Source organism: Nilaparvata lugens, chromosome 7 (genome assembly GCF_014356525.2).
Source record: "Nilaparvata lugens isolate BPH chromosome 7, ASM1435652v1, whole genome shotgun sequence".
Lineage (NCBI taxonomy): Eukaryota > Metazoa > Arthropoda > Insecta > Hemiptera > Delphacidae > Nilaparvata > Nilaparvata lugens.
In genome coordinates, this window is record NC_052510.1 from 6562238 (window position 1) to 6576407 (window position 14170).

The window sequence follows — 14170 nt, forward strand, 5'->3', positions numbered from 1 at the left end:
ATAATCTACGCGTTGTTTTTGTTGCATTCTTCGGAATTCCTTTGATATTATGTTAAGGTGAATCACATTTTATTGAAGGTGACGATTTAAGTGTGATAATTAGTAATTGATCGACTTTATTCAACTGTTTTATCGACTTATCAAAGTTTGAACAATCAGTTTTAGTTAGATTTTAGGGATGAAAATTAGAAATTAGTTCGTAATACTATTAAAAGTGACGACGATTTGAAACTTCGTTAAAAAAATATCGAACAATTTTCATGGATTAACAATAGTTTTGCGAATTAGTTTTTGCTCCAAATTTTCTATTTAATGAGTTTAAAAAAAAGTGATATCACGACAGTGAAAATTAGACATTGCACATATGATCTGAGAATGGATATTGATGTGAAAGATCAATTTAGTTTCAAGTGAGAATTTCCGTAAAAGTGACATCAACAAGTAGAAAGATAAGTACAATTACAAAAATAATCAACAATTAGTTGAATGAACTATCGATATAAATTAGCGCCATTTTACTGATATTCGAATTCAATTAGTGAATTCTATTCGTATTCTATTACTGATAGCGAATTCTATGATATTTGAAAAGTGATAAATCTGTATCAATTGCCAAAATCAAGGAAAATCTTAATTAAAAATCTTTCAATGCGTTGCTCAAGTTTTCAAGTTTAATTCTTCATAAAGAAATAGGAAAGTGCTCCCTCTAATATTTCAACTAGTTTAGAAAATTGCAATCTTCATCATCAATATCATAGTCAAATTCATAATATGACCGAAATTTGAAAATTTTTCCAGTTTCCTGAAAGAGAAATTCCTGTCTTTTTCATTTTCTGCAATAAATCCCCTCATGAGACATGTGTCAGCTTTCTAGGACGCTACAACCAAGTTTTCAAATCTAGTTCTCACCATTAATAACCGTTAAAATGTTAAACGTCGATCTAAAGTTAACGGACCGTCGCGTCACCACGAAGATAGTGTTTTGGGACAAGATGTTGGTGTAGTTTTCGAAATTTGACAAATTTGATGACATTTTTCAAAAATGGGAAGTGTATTGTTGCAGTTATCGGTTGGATTTTTGTTTGTGTTGATGTTTTCTACGAGTTTTGCCAATCAACTGACTGAGGATAGTCTGTTGGATTATCAGCCCGAAAGGATGTGTGCCATCAGGTGTCCCTTACAGGTAATTTAACTTAATTCCATAAATATTTGTAAGACAGCTTACTAAATCTTGAAAAGGTTTAAACTTATCACTTATACACATATCATTCTTTGCTGTCATGAGAAAACTGTAAATGATTCATGAAAGTTAAGATTGAGCTGATTATACAAATCTCTATCTCTTGTCATGGAAATTTACGGTTACGTCCGATGAGCGATTTTGGCGATTAGCAGTCCACTGAGCGATCCATTGTTCAGGATAACAATAAGGATAGGCAGACGCTATGAATGGGAGAACTTGCGAGTCATTAATCATCAGGGACAAAGATGGAGAAAGGCTACAAGCGATATCAAGAAGATTTAAGATCAACTTCACATCTGAAGCAATCTACATCTATAAGCAATCACAAATTTCAAGTTCATGCCAATCTACAATTGTTAAAATTAGTATATATAGAAGCGAAATGGCTCCTATATTTTAAACTTGAATTTTAAAAAACACTTTTGAAGTGAAAATACCCTTACTTTTGTAGTGACGATCGTTTCGACCTGTTGTTTGTCTGATGATGACCAACAAGAGGTCGAAACGATCGTCACTACAAAAGTAAGTGTATTTTCACTTCAAAAGTGTTTTTTATAGTTCAAGTTTAATTTTAACAGTGAAAAAGTATGGATATACAACAGAGTAGTCCTATATTTTATTCACATGACATATTCCATCAACAGAGATCAAAATTTACATTTAAACTTAGGCGCTCAAATGTAATAGTTTGGAAAACATTTCCTGAGTTTTTTTTTTCATTTTGATAAATTTATAATACCAAAATCTAATTTTTCAATAATTTGTTAAAATATTGTTTATTGGATACAATTTTATTCAACAAATGATTTGTGGCCTTTCTCCGTCACTGTCCCTGATGATTAATGACACCCAAGTCCTCCCATTCATAGCGTCTACCTATTCTTATTGTTATTATGAACAATGGATCGCTCAGTAGACTATTTTTTCCCCAATCGCTCATCGGATGACACCGAAATTTACATACTTATAGAGAAAACATTTATATCATTCCGTAAGACATATCGTTATTAGTTGCAGATGTACAAACATTTACTAGAAATACATGCATCAACTTTGTTGCATATTTGTGGAAATATGACTTTCTGCAGCATCAAAACTGTGGAACATTTTGACATTTCAAAACGAGATCTCATGTACAGCTACTTTGAATCGTCAGTTGAAATTCAGAAATTATTTCGAATGAGAAATACAAACTCGTTAGTTAAATTCATCAACACCGCGAATGAGAAATACAAACTCGTTAGTTAAATTCATCAACACCGCGAATGAGAAATACAAACTGTGAGAATTGCATTATCAGTTTACTGGACAGTTTGAAGGCATAATCACTAGCCTGGCAAAGGAGGTCTACAAAAATCAAAGCGATGTGGAACAATCTCATGATAATTAACAAGAATTAGCGAAGAATGTAGCTTGATCGTCTGGGTTTGATGAGCTACTGAAAGGTTTACATAGACCCCCTCCCCGCTTATCAAAAAGCTAATCGGTTCTTCTTTCCTTATCATCATCATCATCATCATATCATCATCATCATCATCATCATCATCATCATCATCATCATCATCATCATCATCATCATCATCATCATCATCATCATATCATCATCATCATATCATCATCATCATCATCATCTCCTTCTTCTTCTTCTTCTTCTTCTTCTTTTTCTTCTAGTTCTTCTTCTTCTTCTTCTTCTTCTTCTTCTTCTTCTTCTTCTTCTTCTTTTCTTCTTCTTCTTCTAGTTCTTCTTCTTCTTCTTCTTCTTCTTCTTCTCCATCATCATCATCATTATCATCAAACCTCTACTTCTCTTTCAACATCTTCGTTTTTAAAGTTTCCAACTTCTTTAAAAACTTCTCAAACTTAGTCTTCTGAATGAAACAACCCTCCACTTCATACATGTGTGTCCGCCTACTTCATATAATGCTTTCCTCCTTCGTTTTGAAGCGATTTCGTTCATCTTTGTCTTCCACCAATTTTCGTTTCGCTCTCTTATTTTCAACACCTTTTCTTCCCAATAAACATACCTTCTTCCAATTCTATTTTAACCCCAACTTTACCCATTCCTAGTCTTTCTGATTCCATATTTTTCATTTTGTCTTTTCTCTTCTTCTTCTGCTTCTTCTTCTTCATCATCATCATCTTCTTCTTCTACTTCTTCATCTTCTCCTTCATAGTCTTCTTCCTATTCTTCTTTTTTATCTTCTTCTTCTTCTTCTTCTTCTTCGTAGACTACTAAAGCATGAGTAGACTATAGTGAGGTCCACGTTATATGGCAGTGGAGAAAGATAGGAGAGCCGCGTTGCCAATTCTCTTCCATGCCACTGCCTTCTACACAGGATATCTGATACCGGTATATCTCATGTAATATTAACTGTCATTCTTGTTTGAAAAAATTGATTGTATTTTTTCATCGAGAGTATATACTTTTCAATGATTGATTAATACATTTTTGTAATTGAGATGAATCATTTTTTCAATTAATTATATTCATACATTGTTGAAACACGATCTGGCATCGTTGTAGAGCTGGATAAGGATATCTGCTTTGTCGAATGATAGACAAGCATAGCAACGCCAATGTTAATCAAATACTGCCATTATAACGTGAACCTCACAATGTATTTTCTAAATCATTATATTCACTAAAACACTTGTTGACATATTCCCAATTATTCAACTTCCAGAAGAAGACCCTGTTTACTCACTATGTAATATTTTTTTAATTCGAGCAGCAATTTGAGTTGGTACAATAAAACTAATGTTGACCAGGGTCATGAAATTTCATCTCTTATACGGGACGGGTGGCAATTGAGATATATATGCTGGCTACAACAGTCGTTTCAATTATAGTACAGTAACTATATAGTTACAGTAAATTACAGTAATTGCAAGGTCCCTTGCCTTATTACAGCCAGTGGATAAGCCGGCCTTACTATATCTTACAAACTGCCGGCATGCCGTAATTAATAATGGAATTCAACTGGTGATTAAAAATGGCTCAAGTGACACTGAATTTACAGAGCACTTGAATTATCCAAAATTGGGATAACTCAATTTTTCCGATTGATTATTATTAAAAGAAAATCTTAATTAAATGCTTTAAATCACCCCGAAGACTTCTACTACTGCAAATATTGACAACAGGGTTAACAGCAAGATGGAGATTCGATGAGAGCTTATCCAAAAATTATTTGCCAGCCCGGGAGTCGAACCCGGTACCTCCTAATTGCTAGTTAGGAATGCTTAACCTTACACCAAACTGTCTACATGTGTTTGTCACTTCGTAAGTGGGAAATTGGAGATGTTATTACTAGGATAAAATAGGAATTTGAATTGTGAAATTTCTCCATAATTGAAAAACACAATTTTATATTTGTCACATCCACATTTATTAGATTTGTCAGATCTAATTGATATTAAATCCAATTAATAGGCGTAATGTGAAGGCGAGAAAAATGAAACTGAGTTTTTCCAATTATAAGGATAGATAGATAGGCATAAATATTATTGTAGTTCGCTTACAATCACCGAGAAATGAGCGGAATAGAGTGTTTAACTGTAAGTTACTTTGAGCTGGTTTATAGTGCTAGCTAACCTTCCAATCAGAGAACCGGCGCTTATTTTATTCAATCTGAAATTGAAATTTATTTCCAATCTAGAATGTTCTACCATAGAGAAACAATAGCGTAAGTAGATATTCCATGGTATAGGTCGTTTATGTCACAACTTTTACTGTTATCTCAAGCCGATTACTGTTGATTATTGTCGAATTTTACCGTTTTGTTGGGGTGAGAGTGTATGAACGGCACAATATGAGAGACTACCAGTGTCACACAGCTTTACGGGAAAGAATTACATGGACTATCGGCTTGAGATAACAGTAAGAGTTGCGACATAAATGCCCTATACCATGGGATATCTACTTATGCTATTGTTTCTCTATGGTTCTACATGAGATTTATAGTTTATTGCCTTGAATGTATCAACTATTTTTCAAAGATTAATTGAACGTTGAACCAAATTCATCTCTCATTTATTTGTGGATCTCATCTGTGGACTACTTCATATCATTTAGTTTTAAAATTTTCTCCAAAAGTACAAAACGAGGTCGTTTCCAGCTTCCAAAAATTATGCAAATACTGTACCATAATTGCCGTCTTGCAGATAAGAAAACTTCAAATGAAGTGGTAGAAGAGTTTGAAGTAAAGACAGTCAAACAGAAGAAGATAGAAATCACAGAAGGATTTTCAAATATAATGAATAAATGAAAGAATGTGGAAAAATATCACGAAAAGAGATTTCCAAAGGAGTGGAAGAAGAAGTAAGAAAGTTTAGAATTGAAACTTTCTAGAAGTGAAAAAGTTAGACGAAAAGAGGAAGAAAGAAATCTCGAAGAATGTTCGAAGAAAAGTGAAAAAACTAGGGGGAAAAAGTGTTAGAAGTTAGACATGAGAAGAAATAAATTACGGAACAATATTATTTAAAGAGAAGAAATAAATGAAGGAAAGAATGAGGTAGAATAGAGAGAATACAGTAGGAAAAGAGAATGATAACCACAGTGTGAGATAGATACGAGAAGTGAAATATGTAAGAAAAATAATGTTTAGAGCGACTTTAGCGAGATGAACCAAAAACTGACAGTATTTTACATGAATAACATCAAAACCTTCTCATTCAACTAATGCTGACATTATAATTTTGAATTGAAATACAGGAAAGAACGCGCCTGAGTGAATAATAGTGGCAAATTCTATAGTAGCCAGTATAGCTGCTCAAATAGTATAGTAGTCGGCTATTCTAAATTGTAGGCTTTTTTGTTTAGCTGTGCCCTATACTGCAGCACTATAGTACTATACTATACTCTAGTATAGTACTATACTATAGTACAGTTAGCTGGTTCAAATTTTGACTTTCATACTAACCGAACTGGAACGAGGTGAAAACATTGATACTATAGCGAGGTTTACTATAATGTATTATATTAAGTGCAGATTTAAATAAAGTAGTTTCAATTTGAATATATATAGAATATATACTGGAATATAATATACTATGTATACTATAAGGTATCCCATGCTCAGCAAGGGTCTAATTAAAAACTTGACGTATTGAAATCTTGAAGAATTGAAAATAAGCCTTAAACCATCCTTGGTAAATTAAGAATCTATATGCAAAATTTCAAGTTACTGTTGATTATTGTCGAATTTTACCGTTTTGTTGGGGTGAGAGTGTATGAACGGCACAATATGAGAGACTACCAGTGTCACACAGCTTTACGGGAAAGAATTACATGGACTATCGGCTTGAGATAACAGTAAGAGTTGCGACATAAATGCCCTATACCATGGGATATCTACTTATGCTATTGTTTCTCTATGGTTCTACATGAGATTTATAGTTTATTGCCTTGAATGTATCAACTATTTTTCAAAGATTAATTGAACGTTGAACCAAATTCATCTCTCATTTATTTGTGGATCTCATCTGTGGACTACTTCATATCATTTAGTTTTAAAATTTTCTCCAAAAGTACAAAACGAGGTCGTTTCCAGCTTCCAAAAATTATGCAAATACTGTACCATAATTGCCGTCTTGCAGATAAGAAAACTTCAAATGAAGTGGTAGAAGAGTTTGAAGTAAAGACAGTCAAACAGAAGAAGATAGAAATCACAGAAGGATTTTCAAATATAATGAATAAATGAAAGAATGTGGAAAAATATCACGAAAAGAGATTTCCAAAGGAGTGGAAGAAGAAGTAAGAAAGTTTAGAATTGAAACTTTCTAGAAGTGAAAAAGTTAGACGAAAAAAGGAAGAAAGAAATCTTGAAGAATGTTCAAAGAAAAGTGAAAAAACTAGGGGAAAAAAGTGTTAGAAGTTAGACATGAGAAGAAATAAATTACGGAACAATATTATTTAAAGAGAAGAAATAAATGAAGGAAAGAATGAGGTAGAATAGAGAGAATACAGTAGGAAAAGAGAATGATAACCACAGTGTGAGATAGATACGAGAAGTGAAATATGTAAGAAAAATAATGTTTAGAGCGACTTTAGCGAGATTAACCAAAAACTGACAGTATTTTACATGAATAACATCAAAACCTTCTCATTCAACTAATGCTGACATTATATTTTGAATGGAACTACAGGACAGAACGCGCCTGAGTGAATAATAGTGGCAAATTCTAGAGTAGCCTGTATATAGTTACTCGAATAGTATAGTAGTCGGCTATTCTAAATTGTAGGCTTTTGTTGTTTAGCTGTGCCCTATACTGCAGCACTATAGTACTATACTATACTCTAGTATAGTACTATACTATAGTACAGTTAGCTGGTTCAAATTTTGACTTTCATACTAACCGAACTGGAACGAGGTGAAACATGGATACTACAGTGAGGTTTACTATGAAGTATATAATGTATTATATTAAGTGCAGATTTAAATAAAGTAGTTCAGTTGAATATATATAGAATATATACTAGAATATAATATACTATGTATACTATAAGGTATCCCATGCTCAGCAAGGGTCTAATTAAAAACTTGACGTATTGAAATCTTGAAGAATTGAAAATAAGCCTTAAACCATCCTTGGTAAATTAAGAGTCTATATGCAAAATTTCAAGTTAGAGTAGTTGAGTAGTTAAGACGTGATGAAGCGTCATTCGTGAATTCCCTATCCCATCTATATAATAAGGGAGAGTAGGGTTGTGTTTGTTCGTGTGTTCGTTTGTTCGCATCAAAACATGTCAACTTGTGGATTGCATACCGGAAAAACGGGAATGATTTAGATCTCCGAGTATTTTAGGTATTTTGTTTGGAATTGGGAAAACAAAAGGCTGCCTGATTCAAATTGAGGAGGATCCTAATCGAACTAAAATTTATTGATGTATTGGAAAAATCAATATGATTCTGTGAGGTATCCAAGTATCATGTATTCTTCAGTTTTCTATACTATAATAAAGGAAAGAACTGGCTTATACACGGAATAGGGAATTATGTTTGACGCATCATCACGTCTGAAATATACTCAACTGATTAATTTGAAATTTTGCATATAGATTCTTCATTAACCGAGGATGATTATTATAGGCCTATTTTCAAATTTAGATTTTTAATTACGTCAAGTTTTCATTTTGCAGTTTTAAAATAGACCCTTGCGAATCACGGGTTACCTACTAGTACATGTATAAGCCAATTCTTCCTTTTATTGTATTATAGATCAATCATTTGAGTTATTTATGACAGTATGTCACACTATTTTTGTGATATCGAACTAAAAATAAACTTCCTACAAAAATTCTACAAGCTTCTAAAGAATAATTCTGAGTGTTTTTAACAGGGTAATAAAAATATCATAAACATGGTATTGTTGATTCAACATCACTAATTTATACCCATAACATTTATAGAGTTTTCGCTAGTAAAATGTTACTACAATACTATTAAATCTACATTCTCTGGAAGTTAATCGCATAAATTATTGTTGATAAACTACCACTTTATTGAATATTCAAACTATTATGTAAGAAATTATCAATTTTGTATGTGGGGAAAAAGTATGATTATCGAGTAAGAGAATGTTCAAAAAACATAGTAGGTTGAGGAGATAATAAAATAATTATTCGATACGGCGGCTTTTTTGGGGAATTATCACGCCAGAGGTTAACGAAAATTGATAACTCCGTCCTAGTTTGCGAATTTCACGCTAGAAATGAGTTTCAACAGATTAGTAATCAATATTCTTTATCAGAAATTGAAAAGTATTGTCCAACGTTTATAAATATAATTATTATTTTGACATTGTGTCTGTGTGAGATGGAAATTTCACTTTACTCTATTAAATTACCATACAAATACGCGTATAGTGTTATTCAATGTAGTGATATCATATTTAACTCACTCCCATAATACAAAAAAAGAAACCAATTTTGAAAAAAGAAGATGATTAAAAATTTTAATATAATTAATTGCGATGAGAAATAGAGTATGATGATATACACTCTATATGGTAGATTTCTGATAAAGTTACCTAACCATATTCTCTCTGAATAGATTGGTTGTTAAAAATTTATATTATGAAAAAAGGTTAAAGTATTATAGGATCTTGGGGTTCAATGAACTATCATCATATAAACTGGAGAATAGAGCAGAAAATAGTGTAAATAGTTGGGAAGTAAATCTTTTTAGAGAGACATTTTGGAATAATTTTGAATTCATTCAATTTTTGGCACCTAACCAGAGTATGTGAGAAATTCTGTAATGAGAAATACTGGATGGAATTTTAAAGAAATTCTACTGTTGAAGTGTTGAAGTTCAACCAAATGTCATTCTGTATGAATACAGCAACAAGAGTATTATCTTATAGATAATGAGAAACCCTCATACACATCTACATTTATAAATAAAATAAAGGAAAGAATATTGGATTATACACGAACGGGATGGGAAATTCACGAATGACGCATCATCACGTCTGAACTACTGATCTGATTAACTTGAAATTTTGCATTAATTTTATATGTATTCCTAATTTACCGAGATGGTTATAGGCCTAATTTCTGTTCTTCAAGATTTCAGTAAGTTGAGTTTTCACTCTTTAATTAATTTAATTAATTAAATAAGTAAGTTAAGTAGCTATTAATTAATCAATTAATTGATTAATTCAATGAACCTATCTTCAGTTCTTCAAGATATGGGTGCGTCAAGTTTTTAGTTTGTGAAGTGGCTATTAATTAATCGATTATTCAATGACAATTAATTGCGAAGACACTCGCTAATAAGGGAATTTATTACATAATATTTCTTCTAATTTGAATCAAATTTCAACCAAGGACTGAGTACAATAATTCATTTATATAACTATCAGAAGTAGAATTAGTTATATAAATTGTAATCTATATTCTATTGTTAACTGATATCCATATCTTTTAGCCGCCCCAAACTTGATAAAATGATAACAGACGTATTGAAACAAGTTGAAGACCCGCCTTTTTTAGTGAAAACATGTAATCTAATATAATAAAGGAAAGAATTGGCTTAATAGAGTAAAGGAAAGAAATTCTATTCAGAATTTTCGATTTATTCTAAAATTCTATTCTATTCAGAAAAGAATAAAAGAAAGAGCGTACGAGATAGGAAAACTATGTTTGACACATCATCACGTCTGAACTACTGGACTGATTAACTTGAAATTTCGCATGTAGATTCTTAATTTACCGAGGATGGTTATGGGCCTATTTTAAATTATTCAAGATTTCAGTAGGTCAAGTTCTCATTTTGTCAAGTTTTTAATTAGACCTTCGCGGAGCACGGGTTACCTTCTAGTTGCAGAATCAAATCATGTAAACTTTCAATACAGGGAATCACAATATACTCTACCTTAGCTAACTATCTGAGAATATTTGAATTTTATGAAAATAAAAACTTCATATTTTGTGAATCTCAAATCTTGTACTAGATGATATGGGTTAGTCACCCACCAAAGCTCAGTCCTTTACCACGTCACTTAACATCAATAAAGATGGGTTAAATCTAACGACGATCAAACTGTAAACAAATCCCCACCAGATTGCGTTCCAGACCGTTGGATTCTGCCGAGTGTAATGCCTGTACATCCTGTGTGAAGGTCCACAGGACTAGCCCTTAATTTTTCTCAAGAAATTAGCTAAGGGAAGGACAGAATAACGACAGGTGGTGTAGGAAACCCTACGCTTGGGCTTTCTGAATATTGTCAAGTTTTGGAACACGTCTTTCAAGAGTAGGACACTTAGAAGATTTTCGAGTTTCAATACAATAATTATTATAGACTTACTGCAGAGAAAACTACTATAATCTGCTGTATTCTGTGCTGTATTCTACTGAAAACTGCAGTATTTTGTGCTTACTGGTAAACTAAGGATTCAGATAAACAATAAGTTTCCCATTAATTTAAAGAATTCGACTTATGATAATGAATTTGAACCGCCTTGACGAGCTTAAAAGAATTCTTCTTTTTCTTCTTCTTCTTCTTCTTCTTCTTCTTCTTCTCCTCCTCCTTCTCCTCCTCCTTCTCCTCCTCTTACTCCGTTCATCGTCTACTTCTTCTTTTTCTTCTTCTTCGTCGTACTCTTTTTCTTCTTCTTCTTCTTCTTCGTCTTCTTCTTGTTCCTCTTTTACTCCTCCTCCTCCTCCTCCTACTCCTCCTCTTACTCCGTTCATCGACTACTTCTTCTTTTTCTTCTTCTTCGTCGTACTCTTTTCCTTCTTCTTCTTCTTCCTCTTCTTCCTTCGTCTTCTTCTTGTTCCTCTTTTTCTCCTCCTTCGTCTTCTTCTTGTTCCTCTTTTTCTCCTCCTCCTCCTCCTCCTCCTACTCCTCCTCTTACTCCGTTCATCGTCTACTTCTTCTTTTTCTTCTTCTTCGTCGTTCACTTTTCTTCTTCTTCTTCTCCTTCTTCTTCTTCTTCTCTTCTTCTTCTTCTTCTTCTTCTTCTTCTTATTCTTCTTCTTCCTCCTCCATCTCGTGTGCATGGGGATTACGGGGAAGAGGCAATTATATTATCATTTTTAGTATATTTTACATTATTTTACAGTAAAGACATAATCATTTTTCCTTTAATAATCTATTTCAATGCTCATTTGTGTTGTTTCAGAACCAAACGGAGGAGGCAGCGCATTTTGATGTGGGCTGCAGCCCCGAATGTAAAATTGAACAGGTAGGTGAAACTGATTTCCACTACAATAATATTGTAATAATTATTACCAACATCATTCATTTGAATATATGCTATTACCTCATACTACTAAATATTTACAACATTGAATTATAATGGTTCTATTTTCTAGAATGGTAGTGATCAACTCTATTCTTGTTTATATCTTCTTCTTATTTGTTTGCCTTCCAACTACAATTATTACAGTCGAACCTCTGTATAACGAACCTCCACTTGACGAAATCCTCTACGAATTTTTACCTGGTCCCATGACATTTTGGAGTTTTGGCTGCTTATTTACCTCTATTTAACGAATTTCGGACCTCTCAATCTCGACTTCAACATACAAAATGTAGTGTGTATAGGAAGCAGACGATCATTTTCAAGGAATTGTTTGGTTTCAGCAGAAAGGTCAATAGAAAATAATGGCAATTCAGGTAGGAAGAAGATGGGTGGTGGACAGTCAAAAGAGGTTGAAAGACAAGTCGGAAATTGAATGCAAGTTACTCTGAATTGGATTTCAAGAACTTGTCATTTGTAGACCAGGCTGGTGAACGACTGGACTTACTAAATCTTGCTTTTGTCACACATTTCAATTCTTTGAACTGACTAAGATGATGATGTTGTGACGAACTTGAGGAGAAGAATCCTTCAGATCAAGAAGTTCTAGAAGCTTTCAAAATTATCAGGCAAGGATTAAATCTGAAAAATAGTGTACCAGCCTTTTTTTGTTCGACTGTTTGAATAGATGTGAGTTGTTTATTGAACATGATTTTTTATTCAAATGAAAAATTCAACCGAAAATTACTCACTTTTTCAAATAAAACATTAAAAAATAGGGAAGTTGAGTTATTATAGTATTTATAGTGAAGCTATTGACAAAATTACCGTATTTTTCGTGCAATCTAATACAGTAGTAGTGTAAAAACTACTAAAAAATCTTTGGTGTAGGAAGTTGAAAAATATTCTTACTGAGTATGTTACTTTGATTAAACTCTTCTGATAGTACAAATCAAGCTTTCTAGAAATAAATTGGTGAGTTTACTTACATATTACATTCTATAAATATTCAAAAACAAGTTTTTTTTTAATTTTTAACAGCATGAATTTTCAAATTTTCATATTAATATTGGCCTAATAGGTACCCTACCTACGTTCGCGATGATATGTTTTATGTACCATATTCATTTATTTACCGCCGTGATACCATATTACAAGATCCATAAGATCGTGGCAGTTTTCTTGACAGAAAACCTCTCAATAACGAATACCTTTCAGCGGTGAATTTTTCTCGGGATAATCGACTTCGATATACAGAGGTTCGACTGTAATTCCTTCGATGAGTTTGATTTGAACTACGCTGTATATAACAATGACGATTGTTTTGGGCGTTGCATATACTCTTCGAAAATGTGTATTTAGTTGAGTAAACAATCGAGAAAGAACCAATGTTGTCTTAAAAAATGAAAATTGACTGAATATCTTTAAGTTGTAGCTCATGTGGCTGGGGTTTGTTAATTTTTCGAAATCACGTTGAATTAATCAACCTCCAAAATAATCAACAACAATCTAATATCATGATTAATTTTCATTCATATCCTGAATTCTGAATATGATTATAATTATTATCTATTGTGAATACTTATGAAGTCGAGGGCCACGAATTCTGGATAATACTCGTATCACAGCAACTGTATGATCTCATGATGAATTATTTAAAAAGTAAGTCACCTATTGTAATGTTAACTATTTGAGTAGAGTTAATTTAGAAACGAACTGAAATATTGGAGGAAGAAAAAGAAGAAGGGGCTGGAAGATTCCAGAAAAAAGAAGAAGAAAAACAACAACTCTACACTGTTGTTTTATTTAGTACACGAAAATGTGACCGGTGTGGTCACGAAACCTTGGTCGTGTACTAAATAAAATAACAGTGTAGAATTTGACAACATATTTGTGTTTCTATTAAATTAACAACAAAAGGAACAAGAAAGAGAAGAAAGAAAAACAAGAAGGAGAAAAGAGAGAAGAAGAACATAGCAGCCAAATTAAAGTACAATAAAACCATTGGCCGATTCCCAAATTCGGTAGATCTTAAAAGCAACAGGAAATGGAAGATTTCAGGGGAAGTACGAACGAAATATTTTTCCATCTACACAACTAACAAACACCAATTCGAACAATTCCACTCTTTGTGTGTGCATAAAACCTGAATTACTCCGGAGACACTGGACATCTGA

At 32.7% G+C, this 14170-nt stretch overlaps 1 protein-coding gene across 1 annotated transcript in view; it reads left to right on the top strand.

Annotated features, from left to right (window-relative positions):
• Window positions 1-706: 706 nt before the first annotated feature.
• The window catches only part of LOC111056335 (proto-oncogene tyrosine-protein kinase ROS), a 163642-nt gene continuing 150178 nt past the window's right edge, over window positions 707-14170 (top strand). Inside the window, 2 exon segments of the mRNA XM_039433568.1 lie at window positions 707-1183; window positions 11874-11936. Coding sequence (XP_039289502.1) covers window positions 1043-1183; window positions 11874-11936 — 204 coding nt within the window. The 5' untranslated portion in view covers window positions 707-1042.